The following is a 22,548-nucleotide window of genomic DNA, read 5'->3' as shown; positions in this document are numbered from 1 at the left end:
GGAGTTGTACTGGTGGACACTGGAGTTGTACTGGTGGTGTCGGGAGTTGTAGTGGTGGTGTCCGGAGTTGTACTGGTGGACACTGGAGTTGTACTGGTGGTGTCCGGAGTTGTACTGCTGGACACTGGAGTTGTACTGCTGGTGTCCGGAGTTGTAGTGGTGCTGTCCGGAGTTGTACTGGTGGACACTGGAGTTGTACTGGTGGTGTCTGGAATTGTAGTGGTGGACACTGGAGTTGTACTGGTGGTGTCCGGAGTTGTACTGGTGGTGTCCGGAGTTGTACTGGTGGACACTGGAGTTGTACTGGTGGTGTCTGGGGTTGTACTGGTGGACACTGGAGTTGTACTGGTGGTGTCCGTAGTTGTACTGGTGGTGTCCGGAGTTGTAGTGGTGGACACTGGAGTTGTACTGGTGGACACTGGAGTTGTACTGGTGGTGTCCGGAGTTGTACTGGTGGACACTGGAGTTGTACTGGTGGTGTCCGTAGTTGTACTCGTGGTGTCCGGAGTTGTAGTGGTGGTGTCCCGAGTTGTACTGGTGGTGTCCGGAGTTGTACTGGTGGACACTGGAGTTGTACTGGTGGTGTCCGTAGTTGTACTGGTGGTGTCCGTAGTTGTACTGGTGGACACTGGGGTTGTAGTGGTGGACACTGGAGTTGTACTGGTGGTGTCTGGGGTTGTAGTGGTGGTGTCCGGAGTTGTACTGCTGGACACCGGAGTTGTACTGGTGGTGTCTGGAGTTGTACTGGTGGACACTGGACTTGTAGTGGTGGTGTGCGTAGTTGTACTGGTGGTGTCCGGATTTGTAGTGGTGGACACTGGAGTTGTACTGGTGGAGTCCGGAGTTGTAGTGGTGGTGTCCGGAGTTGTACTGGTGGACACTGGAGTGGTACTGGTGGTGTCCGGAGTTGTAGTGGTGGTGTCCGGAGTTGTACTGGTGGACACTGGAGTTGTATTGGTGGACACTGGAGTTGTACTGGTGGAGTCCGGAGTTGTAGTGGTGGTGTCCGGAGTTGTACTGGTGGACACTGGAGTTGTACTGGTGGTGTCCGGAGTTGTAGTGGTGGTGTCCGTAGTTGTACTGGTGGACACTGGGGTTGTACTGGTGTACACTGGAGTTGTACTGGTGGTTTCTGGGGTTGTACTGGTGGTGTCCGGAGTTGTACTGGTGGACACTGGAGTTGTACTGGTGGTGTCAGGAGTTGTACTGGTGGACACTGGAGTTGTAGTGGTGGTGGCCGGAGTTGTAGTGGTGGTGTCCGGAGTTGTACTGGTGGACACTGGAGTTGTACTGTTGGACACTGGAGTTGTACTGGTGGTGTCCGTAGTTGTACTGGTGGTGTCCGTAGTTGTACTGGTGGACACTGGAGTTGTACTGGTGGACACTGCAGTTGTACTGGTGGACAGTGGAGTTGTACTGGTGGTGTCTGGGGTGGTAGTGGTGGTGTCCGTAGTTGTACTGGTGGACACTGGAATTGTACTGGTGGTATCTGGAGTTGTACTGGTGGAAACTGGAGTTGTACTGGTGGTGTCCGTAGTTGTACTGGTGGTGTCCGGAGTTGTACTGGTGGACACTGGAGTTGTACTGGTGGTGTCCGGAGTTGTAGTGGTGGTGTCCGTAGTTGTAGTGGTGGACACTGGGGTTGTACTGGTGGACACTGGAGTTGTACTGGTGGACACTGGAGTTGTACTGGTGGTGTCAGGAGTTGTACTGGTGGTGTCCGTAGTTGTACTGGTGGACACTGGAGTTGTACTGGTGGTGTCCGGAGTTGTAGTGGTGGACACTGGAGTTGTAGTGGTGGTGTCCGGAGTTGTAGTGGTGGTGTCCGGAGTTGTACTGGTGGACACTGGAGTTGTACTGGTGGTGTCAGGAGTTGTACTGGTGGATACTGGAGTTGTACTGGTGGTGTCCGTAGTTGTACTGGTGGTGTCCTGAGTTGTAGTGGTGCTGTCCCGAGTTGTAGTGGTGGTGTCCGGAGTTGTACTGGTGGACACTGGAGTTGTACTGGTGGACACTGGAGTTGTACTGCTGGACACTGGACTTGCACTGGTGGTGTCCGGAGTTGTAGTGGTGGTGTACGGAGTTGTACTGGTGGACACTGGGGTTGTACTGGTGGACACTGGAGTTGTACTGGTGGTGTCCGTAGTTGTACTGGTGGTGTCCGTAGTTGTACTGGTGGACACTGGAGTTGTACTGGTGGACACTGCAGTTGTACTGGTGGACAGTGGAGTTGTACTGGTGGTGTCTGGGGTTGTAGTGGTGGTGTCCGTAGTTGTACTGGTGGACACTGGAATTGTACTGGTGGTATCTGGAGTTGTACTGGTGGACACTGGAGTTGTACTGGTGGTGTCCGTAGTTGTACTGGTGGTGTCCGTAGTTGTACTGGTGGTGTCCGGAGTTGTACTGGTGGACACTGGAGTTGTACTGGTGGTGTCCGGAGTTGTAGTGGTGGTGTCCGGAGTTGTACTGGTGGACACTGGAGTTGTACTGGTGGTGTCCGGAGTTGTACTGGTGGACACTGGAGTTGTACTGCTGGAGTCCGGAGTTGTAGTGGTGGTGTCCGGAGTTGTACTGGTGGACACTGGAGTTGTACTGGTGGTGTCTGGAATTGTAGTGGTGGACACTGGAGTTGTACTGGTGGTGTCCGGAGTTGTACTGGTGGTGTCCGGAGTTGTAGTGGTGGACAGTGGAGTTGTACTGGTGGACACTGGAGTTGTACTGGTGGTGTCCGGAGTTGTAGTGGTGGACACTGGAGTTGCAGTGGTGGTGTCCGGAGTTATAGTGGTGGTGTCCGGAGTTTTACTGGTGGACACTGGAGTTGTACTGGTGGTGTCAGCAGTTGTACTGGTGGATACTGGAGTTGTACTGGTGGTGTCCGTAGTTGTACTCGTGGTGTCCGGAGTTGTAGTGGTGGTGTCCCGAGTTGTACTGGTGGTGTCCGGAGTTGTACTGGTGGACACTGGAGTTGTACTGGTGGTGTCCGTAGTTGTACTGGTGGTGTCCGTAGTTGTACTGGTGGACACTGGGGTTGTAGTGGTGGACACTGGAGTTGTACTGGTGGTGTCTGGGGTTGTACTGGTGGTGTCCGGAGTTCTACTGCTGGACACCGGAGTTGTACTGGTGGTGTCTGGAGTTGTACTGGTGGACACTGGACTTGTAGTGGTGGTGTGCGTAGTTGTACTGGTGGTGTCCGGATTTGTAGTGGTGGACACTGGAGTTGTACTGGTGGAGTCCGGAGTTGTAGTGGTGGTGTCCGGAGTTGTACTGGTGGACACTGGAGTTGTACTGGTGGTTTCCGGAGTTGTAGTGGTGGTGTCCGGAGTTGTACTGGTGGACACTGGAGTTGTACTGGTGGAGTCCGGAGTTGTAGTGGTGGTGTCCGGAGTTGTACTGGTGGACACTGGAGTTGTACTGGTGGTGTCCGGAGTTGTAGTGGTGGTGTCCGTAGTTGTACTGGTGGACACTGGGGTTGTACTGGTGTACACTGGAGTTGTACTGGTGGTGTCCGTAGTTGTACTGGTGGTGTCCGGAGTTGTACTGGTGGACACTGGAGTTGTACTGGTGGTGTCCGTAGTTGTAGTGGTGGTGTCCGTAGTTGTACTGGTGGACACTGGGGTTGTACTGGTGGACACTGGAGTTGTACTGGTGGCGTCTAGGGTTGTACTGGTGGTGTCCGGAGTTGTACTGGTGGACACTGGAGTTGTACTGGTGGTGTCCGGAGTTGTAGTGGTGGTGTCCGGAGTTGTACTGGTGGACACTGGGGTTGTACTGGTGGACACTGGAGTTGTACTGGTGGTGTCCGGAGTTGTACTGGTGGACACTGCAGTTGTACTGGTGGACACTGGAGTTGTACTGGTGGTGTCCGGAGTTGTAGTGGTGGACACTGGAGTTGTACTGGTGGTGTCTGGGGTTGTACTGGTGGACACTGGAGATGTACTGGTGGTGTCCGCAGTTGTACTGGTGGTGTCCGGAGTTGTAGTGGTGGACACTGGAGTTGTACTGGTGGACACTGGAGTTGTACTGGTGGTGTCCGGAGTTGTACTGGTGGACACTGGAGTTGTACTGGTGGTGTCCGGAGTTGTACTGGTGGTGTCCGTAGTTATATTGGTGGACACTGGAGTTGTAGTGGTGGACACTGGAGTTTTACTGGTGGTGTCCGGAGTTGTACTGGTGGTGTCCGTAGTTATATTGGTGGACACTGGAGTTGTACTGGTGGACACTGGAGTTTTACTGGTGGTGTCCGGAGTTGTAGTGGTGGTGTCCGGAGTTGTAGTGGTGGACACTGGAGTTGTACTGGTGGTGTCAGCAGTTGTACTGGTGGATACTGGAGTTGTACTGGTGGTGTCCGTAGTTGTACTGGTGGTGTCCGGAGTTGTAGTGGTGGTGTCCGGAGTTGTACTGGTGGTGTCCGGAGTTGTACTGGTGGACACTGGAGTTGTACTGGTGGTGTCCGTAGTTGTACTGGTGGTGTCCGTAGTTGTACTGGTGGACACTGGAGTTGTAGTGGTGGACACTGTAGTTGTACTGGTGGTGTCTGGGGTTGTACTGGTGGTGTCCGGAGTTGTACTGGTGGACACTGGAGTTGTACTGGTGGTGTCCGGAGTTGTACTGGGGGACACTGCAGTTGTACTGGTGGACACTGGAGTTGTACTGGTGGTGTCCGGAGTTGTAGTGGTGGACACTGGAGTTGTACTGGTGGACACTGGAGTTGTACTGGTGGTGTCCGTAGTTGTATTGGTGGACACTGTAGTTGTACTGGTGGACACTGGAGTTGTACTAGTGGTGTGCCGAGTTGTACTGGTGATGTCCGGAGTTGTACTGGTGGACACTGGAGTTGTACTGGTGGACACTGGAGTTGTACTGGTGGTGTCCGTAGTTGTACTGGTGCTGTCAGGAGTTGTACTGGTGGACACTGGAGTTGTTCGCGTGGTGTCTGGGGTTGTACTGGTGGACACTGGAGTTTTACTGTTGGTGTCCGTAGTTGTAGTGGTGGTGTCCGGAGTTGTACTGGTGGACACTGGAGTTGTACTGGTGGTGTCCGGAGTTGTACTGGTCGGAACTGGAATTGTGCTGGTGGTGTCTGGAGTTGTACTGGTGGACACTGCAGTTCTACTGGTGGACAGTGGAGTTGTACTGGTGGTGTCCGGAGTTGTAGTGGTGGACACTGGAGTTGTACTGGTGGACACTGGAGTTGTACTGGTGGTGTCCGTAGTTGTACTGGTGGACACTGGAGTTGTACTGGTTGACACTGGAGTTGTACTAGTGGTGTCCGGAGTTGTACTGGTGATGTCCGGAGTTGTGCTGGTGGACACTGGAGTTGTACTGGTGTTGTCCGGAGTTGTACTGGTGGACACTGGAGTTGTACTGGTGGTGTCCGTAGTTGTACTGGTGGTGTCCGTAGTTGTACTGGTGGACACTGGGGTTGTAGTGGTGGACACTGGAGTTGTACTGGTGGTGTCTGGGGTTGTACTGGTGGTGTCTGGGGTTGTACTGGTGGTGTCCGGAGTTGTATTGGTGGACACTGGAGTTGTACTGGTGGTGTCCGGAGTTGTAGTGGTGGTGTCCGGAGTTGTACTGGTGGACACTGGAGTTGTACTGGTGGTGTCTGGGGTTGTACTGGTGGACACTGGAGTTGTACTGGTGGTGTCCGCAGTTGTACTGGTGGTGTCCGGAGTTGTAGTGGTGGACACTGGAGTTTTACTGGTGGACACTGGAGTTGTACTGGTGGTGTCCGGAGTTGTACTGGTGGACACTGGAGTTGTACTGGTGGTGTCCGGAGTTGTACTGGTGGTGTCCGTAGTTATATTGGTGGACACTGGAGTTGTAGTGGTGGACACTGGAGTTTTACTGGTGGTGTCCGGAGTTGTACTGGTGGTGTCCGTAGTTATATTGGTGGACACTGGAGTTGTACTGGTGGACACTGGAGTTTTACTGGTGGTGTCCGGAGTTGTAGTGGTGGTGTCCGGAGTTGTAGTGGTGGACACTGGAGTTGTACTGGTGGTGTCCGGAGTTGTACTGGTGGATACTGGAGTTGTAGTGGTGGTGTCCGGAGTTGTAGTGGTGGTGTCCGGAGTTGTACTGGTGGTGTCCGGAGTTGTACTGCTGGACACTGGAGTTGTACTGGTGGTGTCCGTAGTTGTACTGGTGGTGTCCGTAGTTGTACTGGTGGACACTGGGGTTGTAGTGGTGGACACTGTAGTTGTACTGGTGGTGTCTGGGGTTGTACTGGTGGTGTCCGGAGTTGTACTGGTGGACACTGGAGTTGTACTGGTGGAGTCCGGAGTTGTAGTGGTGGTGTCCGGAGTTGTACTGGTGGACACTGGAGTGGTACTGGTGGTGTCCGGAGTTGTAGTGGTGGTGTCCGGAGTTGTACTGGTGGACACTGGAGTTGTACTGGTGGAGTCCGGAGTTGTAGTGGTGGTGTCCGGAGTTGTACTGGTGGACACTGGAGTTGTACTGGTGGTGTCCGGAGTTGTAGTGGTGGTGTCCGTAGTTGTACTGGTGGACACTGGGGTTGTACTGGTGTACACTGGAGTTGTACTGGTGGTTTCTGGGGTTGTACTGGTGGTATCCGGAGTTGTACTGGTGGACACTGGAGTTGTACTGGTGGTGTCTGGAGTTGTACTGGTGGACACTGGAGTTGTAGTGGTGGTGTCCGGAGTTGTAGTGGTGGTGTCCGGAGTTGTACTGGTGGACACTGGAGTTGTGCTGTTGGACACTGGAGTTGTACTGGTGGTGTCCGTAGTTGTACTGGTGGTGTCCGTAGTTGTACTGGTGGACACTGGAGTTGTACTGGTGGACACTGCAGTTGTACTGGTGGACACTGGAGTTGTACTGGTGGTGTCTGGGGTGGTAGTGGTGGTGTCCGTAGTTGTACTGGTGGACACTGGAATTGTACTGGTGCTATCTGGAGTTGTACTGGTGGACACTGGAGTTGTACTGGTGGTGTCCGTAGTTGTACTGGTGGTGTCCGGAGTTGTACTGGTGGACACTGGAGTTGTACTGGTGGTGTCTGGAGTTGTAGTGGTGGTGTCCGTAGTTGTAGTGGTGGACACTGGGGTTGTACTGGTGGACACTGGAGTTGTACTGGTGGACACTGGAGTTGTACTGGTGGTGTCAGGAGTTGTAGTGGTGGACACTGGAGTTGTACTGGTGGTGTCCGGAGTTGTACTGGTGGTGTCCGTAGTTGTACTGGTGGACACTGGAGTTGTACTGGTGGTGTCCGGAGTTGTAGTGGTGGACACTGGAGTTGTAGTGGTGGTGTCCGGAGTTGTAGTGGTGGTGTCCGGAGTTGTACTGGTGGACACTGGAGTTGTACTGGTGGTTTCAGGAGTTGTACTGGTGGATACTGTAGTTGTACTGGTGGTGTCCGTAGTTGTACTGGTGGTGTCCGGAGTTGTAGTGGTGGTGTCCCGAGTTGTAGTGGTGGTGTCCGGAGTTGTACTGGTGGACACTGGAGTTGTACTGGTGGACACTGGAGTTGTACTGCTGGACACTGGACTTGTACTGGTGGTGCCCGGAGTTGTAGTGGTGTTGTACGGAGTTGTACTGGTGGACACTGGGGTTGTACTGGTGGACACTGGAGTTGTACTGGTGGTGTCCGTAGGTGTACTGGTGGTGTCCGTAGTTGTACTGGTGGACACTGGGGTTGTTGTGGTGAACACTGGAGTTGTACTGGTGGTGTCTGGGGTTGTACTGGTGGTGTCTGGGGTTGTACTGGTGGACACTGGAGTTGTACTGGTGGTGTCCGGAGTTGTAGTGGTGGTGTCCGTAGTTGTACTGGTGGTGTCCGTAGTTGTACTGGTGGACACTGGGGTTGTAGTGGTGGACACTGGAGTTGTACTGGTGGTGTCTGGGGTTGTACTGGTGGTGTCCGGAGTTGTACTGGTGGACACTGGAGTTGTACTGGTGGTGTCTGGAGTTGTACTGGTGGACACAGGAGTTGTACTGGTGGTGTGCGTAGTTGTACTGGTGGTGTCCGGATTTGTACTGGTGGACACTGGAGTTGTACTGCTGGTGTCCGTAGTTGTACTGGTGGTGTCCGTAGTTGTAGTGGTGGACACTGGAGTTGTACTGGTGGACACTGCAGTTGTACTGGTGGACAGTGGAGTTGTACTGGTGGTGTCTGGGGTTGTAGTGGTGGTGTCCGGAGTTGTACTGGTGGACACTGGAATTGTACTGGTGGTATCTGGAGTTGTAGTGGTGGACAATGGAGTTGTACTGGTGGTGTCCGTAGTTGTAATGGTGGTGTCCGGAGTTGTACTGGTGGACACTGGAGTTGTACTGGTGGTGTCCGGAGTTGTAGTGGTGGTGTCCGTAGTTGTACTGGTGGACACTGGGGTTGTACTGGTGGACACTGGAGTTGTACTGGTGGTTTCTGGGGTTGTACTGGTGGTGTCCGGAGTTGTACTGGTGGACACTGGAGTTGTACTGGTGGACACTGGAGTTGTACTGGTGGTGTCCGGAGTTGTAGTGGTGGTGTCCGGAGTTGTACTGGTGGACACTGGAGTTGTACTGGTGGTGTCCGGAGTTGTAGTGGTGGTGTCCGGAGTTGTACTGGTGGAAACTGGAGTTGTACTGGTGGTGTCCGTAGTTGTACTGGTGGTGTCCATAGTTGTACTGGTGGACACTGGGGTTGTACTGGTGGACACTGGAGTTGTACTGGTGGTGTCCGGAGTTGTATTGGTGGACACTGGAGTTGTAGTGGTGGTGTCCGGAGTTGTACTGGTGGATTGTGGAGTTGTACTGGTGGTGTCCGGGGTTGTACTGGTGCTGTCAGGAGTTGTACTGGTGGACACTGGAATTGTACTGGTGGTATCTGGAGTTGTACTGGTGGTGTCTGGAGTTGTACTGGTGGTGTCCGTAGTTGTACTGGTGGTGTCCGGAGTTGTACTGAAGGACACTGGAGTTGTACTGGTGGCGTCCGGAGTTGAACTGGTGGTGTCCGGAGTTGTACTGGTGGACACTGGAGTTGTACTGGTGGTGTCCGGAGTTATAGTGGTGGTGTCCGGAGTTGTACTGGTGGACACTGGAGTTGTACTGGTGGTGTCAGGAGTTGTACTGGTGGTGTCCGGAGTTGTACTGGTGGACACTGGAGTTGTACTGGTGGACACTGCAGTTGTACTGGTGGACAGTGGAGTTGTACTGGTGGTGTCTGGGGTTGTAGTGGTGGTGTCCGTAGTTGTACTGGTGGACACTGGAATTGTACTGGTGGTATCTGGAGTTGTACTGGTGGACAGTGGAGTTGTACTGGTGGTGTCCGTAGTTGTACTGGTGGTGTCAGGAGCTGTAGTGGTGGACACTGGAGTTGTACTGGTGGTGTCCGGAGTTGTAGTGGTTGTGTCCGTAGTTGTACTGGTGGACACTGCAGTTGTACTTGTGGACACTGCAGTTGTACTGGTGGACAGTGGAGTTGTACTGGTGGTGTCTGGGGTTGTAGTGGTGGTGTCCGTAGTTGTACTGGTGGACACTGGAGTTGTACTGGTGGACACTGCAGTTGTACTGGTGGACAGTGGAGTTGTACTGGTGGTGTCTGGGGTTGTAGTGGTGGTATCCATAGTTGTACTGGTGGACACTGGAGTTGTACTGGTTGACACTGGAGTTGTAGTGGTGGTGTCCGGAGTTGTACTGGTGATGTCCGGAGTTGTACTGGTGGACACTGGAGTTGTACTGGTGGTGTCTGGAGTTGTACTGGTGGACACTGGAGTTGTACTGGTGGTGTCCGTAGTTGTACTGGTGGACACTGGAGTTGTACTGGTGGACACTGGAGTTGTACTGGTGGTGTCCGGAGTTGTAGTGGTGGTGTCCGGAGTTGTACTAGTGGACACTGGGGTTGTACTGGTGGACACTGGAGTTGTACTGGTGGTGTCCGGAGTTGTACTGGTGGACACTGGAGTTGTACTGGTGGTGTCCGTAGTTGTACTGGTGGTGTCCGGAGTTGTACTGGTGGACACTGGAGTTGTACTGGTGGACACTGGAGTTGTACTGGTGGTGTCCGGAGTTGTAGTGGTGGTGTCCGGAGTTGTACTGGTGGACACTGGAGTTGTACTGGTGGTGTCCGGAGTTGTACTGGTGGACACTGGAGTTGTACTGGTGGACACTGGAGTTGTACTGGTGGTGTCCTTAGTTGTACTGGTGGACACTGGAGTTGTACTGGTTGATTCTGGAGTTGTACTAGTGGTGTCCGTAGTTGTACTGGTGATGTCCGGAGTTGTAGTGGTGGACACTGGAGTTGTACTGGTGGTGTCAGGAGTTGTACTGGTGGACACTGGAGTTGTACTGGTGGTGTCCTTAGTTGTACTGGTGGACACTGGAGTTGTACTGGTGGTGTCCGTAGTTGTACTGGTGCTGTCAGGAGTTGTACTGGTGGACACTGGAGTTGTACTGGTGGTGTCCGGACTTGTACTGGTGGTGTCCGGAGTTGTACCGGTGGACACTGGGGTTGTAGTGGTGGTGTCCGGAGTTGTAGTGGTGGTGTCGGTAGTTGTACTGGTGGACACTGGGGTTGTACTGGTGGACACTGGAGTTGTAGTGGTGGTGTCCGGAGTTGTACTGGTGGTGTCCGTAGTTGTACTGGTGGACACTGGAGTTGTACTGGTGGACACTGCAGTTGTACTGGTGGACACTCGAGTTGTACTGGTTGACACTGGAGTTGTACTAGTGGTATCCGGAGTTGTACTGGTGATGTCCGGAGTTGTACTGGTGGACACTGGACTTGTACTGGTGGTGTCTGGAGTTGTACTGGTGGACACTGGAGTTGTAGTGGTGGTGTCCGTAGTTGTACTGGTGGACACTGGAGTTGTACTGGTGGACACTGGAGTTGTACTGGTGGTGTCCGGATTTGTAGAGGTGGACACTGGAATTGTACTGGTGGTGTCCGGAGTTGTACTGGTGGACACTGGAGTTGTACTGGTGGTGTCCGGAGTTGTAGTGGTGGTGTCCGTAGTTGTACTGGTTGACACTGGAATTGTACTGCTGGTGTCCGGAGTTGTACTGGTGGACACTGGAGTTTTACTGGTGGACATTGGAGTTGTACTGGTGCTGTCCGTTCCCGCCGTGCCTGTGCCGGAGGCTGTGTGGGGGCAGCGCTGTGTCAGGGCCTCCCCGCTCGGCCTCCGCGGCTGCCCCCCCCCCCCCAGGCTCAGCAGGGGCTCCGCCCACCCCCAGCTTCCCCTCCCAGCCTCCACACCCCCACCAGCCTCCATCCACCTTCACACCTCCACCGGCCTCCCTCCATCCCCATCTTCAGCCTCCTCATCCTCGTCTTCAGCCTCCCTCCGCCCCCAGCCTCCCCTTTGGCCTCCCCATCCCCCTACAGCCTCCCTCCATCCTCATCTTCAGCCTCCTCATCCTCCCCTTCAGCCTCCCTCCACCCCCAGCCTCCCCTCCAGCCTCCATATCCTCCTACAGCCTCCGCCCGTCCTCATCTTCCGCCCCCAGCCTCCCCTTCGGCCTCCCCATCCCCCTACAGCCTCCCTCCATCCCCAACTTCAGCCTCCTCATCCTCCCCTTCAGCCTCCCTCCACCCCCAGCCTCCCCTCCCAGCCTCCACACCCCCACCAGCCTCCATCCACCTTCACACCTCCACCGGCCTCCCTCCATCCCCACCTTCGGCCTCCTCATCCTCGTCTTCAGCCTCCCTCCGCCCCCAGCCTCCCCTTTGGCCTCCTCATCCTCCCCTTCAGCCTCCCTCCACTACTGGACTCCCTCCCAGCCTCCACACCCCCACCAGCCTCCATCCACCTTCATCTTTAGCCTCCTCATCCTCCCCTTCAGCCTCCCTCCACCCCCAGCCTCCCCTCCAGCCTCCTTATCCCCCTACAGCCTCCACCCGTCCTCATCTTCAACCTCCTCATCATCCCCTTCAGCCTCCATCCATTCTCAGCCTCCCTTCCAGCCTCCCTCCATCCCCAACTTCAGCCTCCTCATCCTCGCCTTCAGCCTCCCTCCATCCCTAGCCTCCACCCAGCCTCCCCTTCAGCCTCCACATCCCCCACCAGCCTCCGCCCGTCCTCATCTTCAGCCTCCTCATCCTCCCCTTCAGCCTCCCTCCACCCCCAGCCTCCCCTCCCAGCCTCCACACCCCCACCAGCCTCCACCTGTCCTCATCTTCAGCCTCCTCATCCTCCTTTTCAGCCTCTATCCATTCTCAGCCTCCCTTCCAGCCTCCCTCCATCGCAACCTTCAGCCTCCTCGTCCTCGTCTTCAGCATCCATCCACCCCCAGCCTCCCCTTCGGCCTCCACATCCCCCTACAGCCTCCCTCCATCCCCACCTTCAGCCTCCTCATCCTTGTCTTCAGCCTCCCTCCACCCCCAACCTCCTCTTCGGCCTCCTCATCCAACCCCCACCCCCCCCGGCCTCCACCCCCCCCCCCCCTTGTCCCCGTGTCCCCTACCTGCCACCAGCAGCCACCCCACCAGCGCCACGAGCCTCCCCGCCATGGGCCTCTGCCAGCGAGGCCACGTCCGTCGGAGGCTCGGTGGAGGCCGGGTGCGCCCGCGGGCGGGGGAGGCCGGCCTTTATGGGTGCTGGGGAGGCCTCGACCTTTGTCCCCCCCCCGCCACCCCCCCCCGGGACGGGATGACACCCACGGTGACATCGGCGGTGACATCGGCGGTGCCGCCCGGCGGGGACGTGACGGGGATGGGGTGGCACCGGGGTGGGGGTGGGGGGGTGGGGGGGGTTGGGGACGCGGGGACAGCCAGACGCGGGGTGGGGACGGCGGGGTGTGGGGACACCGGGGTGGGGATGGGGGGGGATGGGGACGTTGGGATGGGGATGGGGGACATGGGGACATTGGGGACATGGGGAGGGGGATGGGGGCATTGGGGACACTTGGGGACATGGGGACATGGGGAGGGGGACATGGGGACGTGGGGACATCAAGACGTGGGGTGGGGACTTTGGGGACATTGGGGACAGGGGACACAGGGAGTTTGGGGACATTGGGACGTGGGGACGTGGGGACATTGGGGACATGGGGACGGGGCTGCGGGGACAGCCAGACGTGGGGTGGGGACATGGGGACATTGGGGACGTTGGGGTGGGGACTTGGGGACACTGGGCCATGGGGTGGGGACATGGGGACATCAGGGCATGGGGACAATTGGGACATGGGGACATGGGGACACGAGGGACATTGGGATGGGGACATGGGGACACTTGGGGCGTGGGGACATGGGGACATTGGGGTGGGGACATGGGGACAGCGAGACGTGGGGTGGGGACATTGGGGACATTCAAGGATGGGGACATTGGGATGGGGACTTTGGGGACATGGGGACACTTGGGGACATTGGGGACATGGGGGGTGTAGGGATATTGGGATGGGGATTGGGGACATTGGGGACATGGGGACATGGGGACTTGGGGACATGGGGTGGGGATGTGGGGTGGGGACATTGGGGACATTGGGGGATGGGGACATGGGGACTGGGGACGTTGGGGACATGGTGACAGGGGGACATGGGGACACTTGGGGACATTGGGATGGGGACATTGGGGAGTTTGGGGACATTGGGGACATCGGGACATGGGGATGGGGATTGGGGACATGGGGACATTGGGGACATGGGGACATGGGGACATCAAGACGTGGGGTGGGGACATTGGGGACATTGGGGGCTGGGGACATTGGGGACACTGGGGGATGGGGACGTTGGGATGGGGACGGGGGGACATTGGGGACATGGGGACAGGACTTTGGGGACATTGGGGTGGGGACATTGGGACCTTGGGACATGGGGACATCGGGATGGACACGGGGAGTTTGGGGATGTTGGGGACATGGGGACATCAAGACATGGGGTGGGGACACGGGGACATCGGGGATGGGGGACACAGGGAGTTTGGGGACATTGGGATGGGGACATGGGGAGGATGGGGACATGGGGACATTGGGACATGGGGACATGGGGTTGGGGACATCAGGACATGGGGTGGGGACATTGGGGACACGGGGACATCGGGGATGGGGGACATGGGGACACTGGGGACATCGGGATGGGGGTGGGGACATGGGGACATTGGGGTGGGGACATTGGGGACATGGGGTGGGGGGCACGGGGACATTGGGGACATGGGGACAGTGGGGGACATTGGGGGATGGGGGCATTGGGATACGGGGACGTGGGGACGGGGGGGGCAGTGGGGTGGGGACAGGGGGACATTTGGGGACACTTGGGGGGACATTGGGATGGGGTTGGGGACACAGGGACACGGGGGGGGACATTGGGGACATTGGGGGGGGGAGGGGACACATTGGGGTCCTGGGGCCCTGGGCGGGGGGGGGGGCACCCCTGGGTGCCGCAGTCCCGCTGTCGCACAGTGTCGCCCAGTGTCGCCCAGTGCCACCCAGTGCCACCGGCGGTGTCCCCCCCCCCGCCCCCCGTTGCCACCACAAACAGGGCGGGGCCGCGGCCGCTCCCGGCGCTGACGCGCGGCGGCACCCATGGGTGGGGGGGGAGGGGCCGGCACCACACGCACCTGGGTGGGGGGGGGGGGACGGGGACGGGGGGGGGGAGGGGATATTGGGGGGGGATGGGGACGTTGGGGGGGTGGGGGGTTATGGGGGGGTTATGGGGACATTGGGGGGGTCATGGGGACACGGGGGGGGTGGGGGGGTTATGGGGGGTTATGGGGACACGGGGGGGGCACTGGGGGGTAATGGGGGGGTTATGGGGACATTGGGGGGTTATGGGGACATTGGGGGGGGCTTGGGGACATTGGGGGGGTGGGGGGGTTATGGGGGGGTTATGGGGACATTGGGGGGGTCATGGGGACACGGGGGGGGTGGGGGGGTTATGGGGGGTTATGGGGACACGGGGGGGGCATTGGGGGGGCATGGGGGGGTTATGGGGACATTGGGGGGTTATGGGGACATCGGGGGGGGCTTGGGGACATTGGGGGGGTGGGGGGGTTATGGGGGGGTTATGGGGACATTGGGGGGTTATGGGGACATTGGGGGGGTCATGGGGACACGGGGGGGGTGGGGGGGTTATGGGGGGTTATGGGGACACGGGGGGGGCATTGGGGGGCATGGGGGGGTTATGGGGACACGGGGGGGTTATGGGGACATTGGGGGGGGCTTGGGGACAGGTGGGGGGGATGGGGACATTGGGGGGCGTGGGGGGGTTATGGGGGGGTTATGGGGACACGGGGGGGCACTGGGAGGTAATGGGGGGGGTTATGAGGACATTGGGGGCTTGGGGACGTGGGGGGGGACATAGGGACGTGGGGGGGGATGGGGACATTGGGGGGGTTGGGGACATTGGGGGGGTTATGGGGGGGTTATGGGGGGCAATGGGGACATGGGGGAGGTATGGGGGGGTGGGGGGGTTATGGGGACATGGGGGGGCACATAGGGACATGGGGGGGTCACGGGGACATTGGGGGGGGACAGTGGGGGGGTTGGGGACATGGGGGGGACATGGGGGGTTATGGGGGGCTTGTGGGGACGGGGGGGACATGGGGATATGGGGGGGGACATTGGGGGGGACATTGGGGGGGGCTTGGGGACATGGGGGGGCATTGGGGGGGTTATGGGGACATTGGGGGGGATGGGGGTGGGGAGTCATGGGGACAAGGGGGGGATGGGGACATGGGGAGGGCTTGGGGACATTGGGGGGGGACATGGGGGGGATATGGGGGGGTTGGGGACATTGGGGGGGACATTGGGGGGGGGGGCACGAGCAGGACATTGGGGGAGGGGGACCCGGGGGGGCAGGGATGGGGGGGACATTGGGGGGTCCTGGGGTCATTGGGGCGGGGACATGGGGGGGTTCATGGGGACATTGGGGGGGGGGGGTCCTGGTGCCCCTCCCCCCTGCGTGTCACCGTCCCCCCCCCCCCCCCCCCCTTCCTCTTCCTCACCCCCCCCCCGGCTGTTTGCGGCGCTTTGGCCCCGGCACAAATCCGCAGTGCGGGGGGGGGGGGGGGGGGGGGGGGGATGGGCGTGGCCCCGCGGGGAGACCCCGGGGGGGGGCGGGGCGGGGCAGTTATGGGGCAGGTGTGGGGCAGGTGTGGGGCTGCAGTGGGGCAGGTATGGGGCAGATGTGGGGCAGATGTGGGGCAGCTATAGGGCAGGTGTGGGGCAGAAAGGGGGCAGCTATGGGGCAGCCATGGGGCAGGTGGGGGGCAGCTGTGGGGCACCTATGGGGCAGTTATAGGGCAGCAATGGGGCAGCAATGGGGCAGCTATGGGGGATCTATGGGGCAGCCAGGGGGGATCTATAGGGCAGCCATGGGGCAGCCATGGGGCGCTATGGGGCAGCTATGGGGGATCTATAGGGCAGCCCTGGGGGCTCTATGGGGCAGCCGTGGGGCAGCCCCAGCCCCGCACTGCACCGAGGCAGCGGCAGGGGGTGGGGGGGGTGGGGGGGGTGGGGGGGGTCGGGGGGGTGGGGGCGGGGATGGCGGCGGGGGGCGGGGGGGGGAGGGGGGGAGGAGGAAGGGGGAGGGGCGGCAGCGCCAGCGCCGCAGCGGGGGGAGGGGCGGCTCCATGTGACCCCCCCCCATTTAACCCTTCCCCGCCCGGTGTTTTCCAGACGCCGGAGCTGAAGCGGCGCAGGCGAGAGGCAAGGAGCGGGGGGGGGGCTGGGCTCGGCCTCCCCCCCCCCCCCATCACCCCCCCGGCCCCACATCATCGCCCCCCACCGCCCCCATCGCCCCCCGGCCCCATATCTCCCCCCCAGCCCCATACCATCTCCTCCATCCCATATCGACCCCCCCCCCAGCCCCACATCATCGCCCCCCATCGCCCCCACCCCATACCGACCCCCCCCAGCCCCATATCATCGCCCCCAGCCCTATATGCACCCCCCCAGCCCCACATCATCGCCCCCCCATCGCCCCCCGCCCCATGTCGCCCCCCCATCGCCCCCCGCCCCATATCATCGCCCCCCGCCCTATATGGCCCCCCCAGGCCCATATCATCACCCCCCATCGCCCCCAGCCCCATATCGCCCCCCCCAAGCCCCTCATTGCCCCCCAGCCCCATATCGCCCCCCCAGCCCCATATCATCGCCCCCCATCGCCCCTCCGCCACATGTCGCCCCCCCATCGCCCCCCCAGCCCCATATCTTCCCCCCCCGCCCCATATCATCGCCCTCCCATCGCCCCCAGCCCCATATCGCCCCCCCCAAGCCCCTCATTGCCCCCCCAGCCCCATATTATCACCCCCCATCGCCCCCCCCATATCGGCCCCCCAGCCCCGTATCGCCCCCCAGCCCCATATCACCCCCCCAGCCCCATATCGCCCCCCCCAGCCCCATATCGCCCCCCAGCCCCCCATCATTGCCCCCATTGCCCCCCATCGCCCCCAGCCCCATGGCATCATCCCCACCCCCCCCCAGCCCCATATCGCCCCCCCCCCCAGCCCCATATCATCACCCCCGGCCCCACATCTTCCCCAGCCCCACACCATCGCCCCCCATCGCCCCCCGCCCCATTTCCCGCAGTGATGGATTTGGGGGGGGGGGGGGTCGCTATGGGGCAGAGCTCTCTGTGGGGCTGGGGGCATGGGGGGGGGCGGTCTCCCTTTGGGGCCAGGGGGTTTCTGTGGGGCTGGGGCGTCGCTGTGGGGCTGGGGGGGGTCGCTATGGGGCTGGGGGGGGGATCTGTAGGGGGTGGGCGTCTCCCTGTGGATGTATTGGGGGGGGGGCTCCCTATGGGGCAGGAGCTATAGGGCCTGGGGCTCCCTATAGGGCTGGGTGTGTCCCTACAGGTGTGTAGGGGCGGGGGGCTCCCTATGGGGCTGGGGGCTTCCTATGGGGCAGGATCTATAGGGCCCGGGGCTCGCTATGGGGCCGGGCTTGTCCCTGCGGGTGTGTAGGGGCTGGGGGCTCCCTATAGGGCTGGGGGCTCCCTATAGGGCCAGCTCCCTATGGGGCTGGGGGCTCCCTATGGGGCTGGGGGCTCCCTATGGGGCAGGGCTGTATAGGGTGGGGCTATAGGGGGCGGGCATCTCCCTATGGTGGGGAGGGGGCTCCCTATGGGGCCAGGCTCCCTATGGGGCGGGGCTGGCGCTATGGGGCAGGCGTGTGGGGCGGGGTGGGGTGGAGGGGGGGGTGGGGGCTCCCTGGGGGGCTGGAGCTATAGGGCCTGCGGCTCCCTATGGGGGGGGGGGGGGTAGGGGATGGGCGTGGCCCTATGGGTGTGGAGGGAATGGGGGGGGGCATCTCCCTATGGGGTGGACCTATAGGGGATGGGGTCTTCCTATGGGGCTGGGTCTATAGGGGCTGGGCTCTCCCTATAGATGTATGGGGCCGGGGCTCTCTATAGGGCTGGATCTATAGGGGCTGGGTCTGTAGGGGCTGGGGGCTCGCTATGGGGTGGACCTATAGGGGCAGGGGACTCCTTATGGGGCTGGGGGGTCCCTATGGGGCTGGGTCTATAGGGGGTGGGGTCTCCCTGTAGATGTATGGGGCCGGGGCTCTCTATGGGGCTGGATCTATAGGGGCTGGGTCTGTAGGGGCTGGGGGCTCGCTATGGGGTGGACCTATAGGGGCAGGGGACTCCTTATGGGGCTGGGGTTCCCTATGGGGCTGGATCTATAGGGGCTGGGTCTATAGGGGCTGGGGGTTCCCTATGGGACTGGGTCTGTAGGGGCTGGGGTCTCCCTGTCGATGTGTAGGGGCTGGGGCTCACTGTGGGGTGGACCTATAGCAGCTGGTTCTATAGGGGCTGGGGTTTCCCTATAGGTGTATAGGGGGCTGGGGCTCCCTATGGGGCTGGGGCCGTAGGGGCTGGGATCTCCCTATAGGAGTGTAGGGGCTGGGGTTCCCTATGGGCTGGATCTATAGGGGCTGGGTCTGTAGGGGTTGGGGGTTCCCTGTAGATGTATAGGGGGCTGGGGCTCTCTATGGGGCTGGGTCTATAGGGGCTGGGGGCTCCCTATAGATATATGGGGCTGGGGCTCCCTATGGGGCTGGGTCTATAGGGGCTGGGGGCTCCCTATAGATGTATAGGGGGCTGGGGGCTCCCTATGGGGCTGGGTCTATAGGGGCTGGGGGCTCCCTATAGATGTGTAGGGGGCTGGGAGCTCCCTACGGGGCTGGGTCTATAGGGGCTGGGGGCTCCCTGTGGGGCAGGACCTATAGGGCCCGGGGCTCGCTATAGGGCAGGGCTATGGGGCTGGGGCTCCCCGTGGGACGCGGGCATCGTGACACGCGTGTGCCCCCCCCCATGCGTGTGCCCCCCCCCCCCCCAGCCCCCCCTTGGCCCCCCGGTTTCCGCTCGGGGGATTTGTGGGGCTATTTCGGGCGCCGCCACCTGCCCCGGCCCCACAGCTGTCCCCACGGGGGGGGCTCTGCCCCCCCCCCCCGCTTCCGCCCCCTCCATGGGGCACCCCATAGCCCTGCCCCATAGCCCTGCCCCATAGAACTGCCCCATAGCCCTGCCGCATAGCCATGGCCCCGTCCCATAGCCCTGCCCCATAGCACTGCCCCATAGCACTGCCTTACAGCCCTGCCCCACAGCCATGGTCCTGCCCCATAGCCCTGCCCCACAGCCATGATCCTGCCCCATAACCCTTCCCCATAGCACTGCCCCATAGCCATGGCCCCGTCCCATAGCCCTGCCCCATAGCCCTGCCCCATAGCCCTGCCCCATAGCCCTGCCCATAGCCATGACCCTGCCCCATAGCCATGACCCTGATGACCCTACCCCATAACCCTGCCCCATAGCCCTGCCCCATAGCCATACCCCGTAGCCATGGCCCTGCCCCATAGCCCTGCCCCATAACCCTGCCCCATAGCACTGCCTTACAGTCCTGCCCCATGGCCATGATCCTGCCCCACTGCCCTGCCCTATAGCCCTGCCCCACACCTTTGCCCCATAGTCCTACCCCAAGGCCATGACCCTGTCCCTGCCCCACAGCCCTGCCCCACAGCCCTGCCCCATGGCCATGACCCTGCCCCACAGCCTTGCCCCACAGCCCTGCCCCACGGCCATGACCCTGCCCCACAGCCCCACCCCACACCCTTGCCCCACAGCCCTGCCCCATGGCCCTGCCCCATAGTCACAACCCAGCCCTGGGGCACTGGGCACTGGGAGGATGCTGGGCTACTGGGGAGGGGGGAAGGGGCACTGGGAGGGCACTGGGAGCACTGGGGGGCATGGGGGGGGCACTGGGAGGGGCACTGGGAGTACTGGGGGGCACTGGGAAAACTGGAGGGGGCACTGGGAGTACTGGGAGGGGCACTGGGAGAACTGGAGGGTACTGGGGGGGCACTGGGAGCACTGGGAGGGGGCACTGGGAGCACTGGGAGCTCTGTCACTGGCTGTGCTGCTGACACTGGGGGAGGGGGGGCTCCATCACCCCTACCCCCAGCTGGGGGGGCGGTAGGGTGGAGACCCCCCCCTCCCCTTTTACCCCCCTTTAACTTCTCTCCCCCCTCTCTCCCCCCCATTTCCCCCCTCCCCATTTTCCCCCTATTTACCCCCCCGATTTACCCCCTCCCCAATTTACCCCCTCCCCGTTTACCCCCTTTTACCCCATTTATCCCATTTACCCTCTTTTACCCCCCTTTTACCCCCCCATTTGCCCCATTTCCCCCCTCCCCATTTACCCCCCATTCCCCCCATTTGCCCCCTTTACCCCCCCATTTGCCCCATTTACCCCCTCCATTTACCCCCTCCCCAATTTACCCCCTCCCCATTTACCCCCATTTGCCCCCTTTTACCCCATTTCCCCCCCATTTACCCCATTTATCCCCCTTATTTACCCCTCCCCATTTGCCCCCTTTACCCCCTCCCGATTTACCCCCCTTTTACCCCCCACTCCCCCTTTTACCCCCCATTTACCCCTTTTACCCCCTATTTACCCCTTTCCCCCCTCCCCATTTACCCCACTTGCCCCCTTCCCCCCCCCCAATTTACCCCCCCAAATTCCCCCCCCCAGGGCTCCGCCGCCATGCGCGGCCCCGCAGCCTCCCCCCGGCCTCCCCCGGCCTCGCTCCTCCTCGTCCTCTCGCTGCTGCTGCCCGGCCTCCCTCCCGCCCCAGCCTCCTCCTCCTCCTCCTCCTCCCCGCCGTCCTCCTCGTCCTCCCGCAGCCTCCCCCGGTGCTGGCCTCCACCACGGGCGGCCCCGTCCGCGGCCTCCTCCTCCCGGCCGTCTCCGGCCCCGTCGCCGCCTTCCTGGGCATCCCCTACGCCGAGCCTCCGCTGGGCCGCCTCCGCTTCCAGCCTCCGCGCCCGGCCCGGCCTTGGCGGGGGGTCCTGGAGGCCACGTCCCACCCCCACGCCTGCTACCAGGCCGTCGACACCATGTTCCCGGGCTTCGGAGGCTCGGAGATGTGGAACCCCAACCGGGAGATGAGCGAGGACTGCCTCTACCTCAACGTCTGGAGGCCGCAGCCTCCGCCCCGCGCCGCCCCGGTCCTGGTCTGGATCTACGGGGGGGGCTTCTACAGCGGGGCGGCCTCGCTCGACGTCTACGATGGCCGCTACCTGGCGGAGGCCGAGGGGGTGGTGGTGGTCTCCATGAACTACCGGGTGGGGGCTCTGGGCTTTCTGGCCCTCCCCGGCCACCCGGAGGCCCCCGGGAACGCGGGGCTCCTGGACCAGCGCCTGGCCCTGCGCTGGGTGCAGGCCAACGCCGCCGCTTTCGGCGGGGACCCCGAGGCCGTCACCCTCTTCGGGGAGAGCGCCGGGGCGGCCTCCGCCGGCCTCCACCTCCTGTCGCCGGGCAGCCGCCCCCTCTTCCGCCGCGCCGTCCTCCAGAGCGGGTCCCCCAACGGGCCCTGGGCCACCGTGGGGGCCGCCGAGGGCCGGCGGAGGGCGGCCGCCTTGGGGCGCTCCCTGGGGTGCCCCGGCGCCGGGGCGGAGGCCAACGAGACCGAGCTGCTGGGCTGCCTCCGCCGCAAGGCGCCGCCCGAGCTGGTGGCCCATGAGGCCGCCGTCCTCCCCCAGCAGGGGATCTTCCGCTTCGCCTTCGTGCCCGTGGTGGACGGGGACTTCTTGGAGGACACCCCCGAGGCCCTGCTGGCCGCCGGGGGCGAGGGGAGGCCGGCGGCGGCGGAGGCCGAGGTGCTGCTGGGGGCGGTGCGGGACGAGGGCAGCTACTTCTTGGTGTACGGCGTGCCGGGCTTCGGGAAGGACAACGAGAGCCTGATCAGCCGGGAGGAGTTCCTGGGGGGGGTCCGCCTGGGGGTCCCGCAGGCCACCGAGCTGGCGGCGGAGGCCGTGGTGCTGCACTACACCGACTGGCTGGACCAGGACAACCCGGTGAAGAACCGCGAGGCCCTGGACGACATCGTGGGCGACCACAACGTGGTGTGCCCCCTGATGCACTTCGCCCAGCGCTGGGCCGAGCGCGGCGGCGCCGTCTTCGCCTACCTCTTCGACCACCGGGCCTCCAACCTGCCCTGGCCTCCGTGGATGGGGGTGCCGCATGGCTACGAGATCGAGTTCGTCTTCGGGCAGCCGCTGAAGGCCGGCCTCAACTACACGGCCGAGGAGCAGGAGCTGAGCCGCAGGATCATGCGCTACTGGGGGAACTTCGCCCGCACCGGGTAGGTGGGGGGGGTCAAATGGTGGTGGTGGTGGAG

General features: G+C 61.5%; 2 protein-coding genes across 2 annotated transcripts in view; one reads left to right on the top strand and one right to left on the bottom strand.

The window, feature by feature from the left end:
• The window catches only part of LOC310888293 (uncharacterized protein), a 19,645-nt gene extending 7,002 nt beyond the window's left edge, over positions 1–12,643 (bottom strand). The window contains exons 1-2 of the mRNA XM_083814887.1: positions 12,397–12,643; positions 10,091–11,071 (exon numbers count right to left, since the gene is read on the bottom strand). Coding sequence (XP_083671013.1) covers positions 10,091–11,071; positions 12,397–12,442 — 1,027 coding nt within the window. The 5' untranslated portion in view covers positions 12,443–12,643. The remainder of the gene's footprint in view (positions 1–10,090; positions 11,072–12,396) is intronic.
• Positions 12,441–22,548, top strand: LOC310888292 (acetylcholinesterase-like; the record flags this gene model as incomplete). Its single annotated transcript, XM_083814886.1, has 4 exons — positions 12,441–12,660; positions 16,009–16,041; positions 16,546–16,575; positions 20,901–22,548. The coding sequence occupies 4 exons, from the start codon at positions 12,441–12,443 to the stop codon at positions 22,514–22,516; spliced, it is 1,899 nt and encodes a 632-aa protein (XP_083671012.1). The 3' UTR covers positions 22,517–22,548.

The sequence above is a fragment of the Anser anser genome (genome assembly GCF_964211835.1).
Source record: "Anser anser genome assembly, chromosome: 33".
In the NCBI taxonomy this organism is placed as follows: Eukaryota; Metazoa; Chordata; class Aves; order Anseriformes; family Anatidae; genus Anser; species Anser anser.
This window is presented reverse-complemented; position numbering and strand designations above follow the sequence as displayed.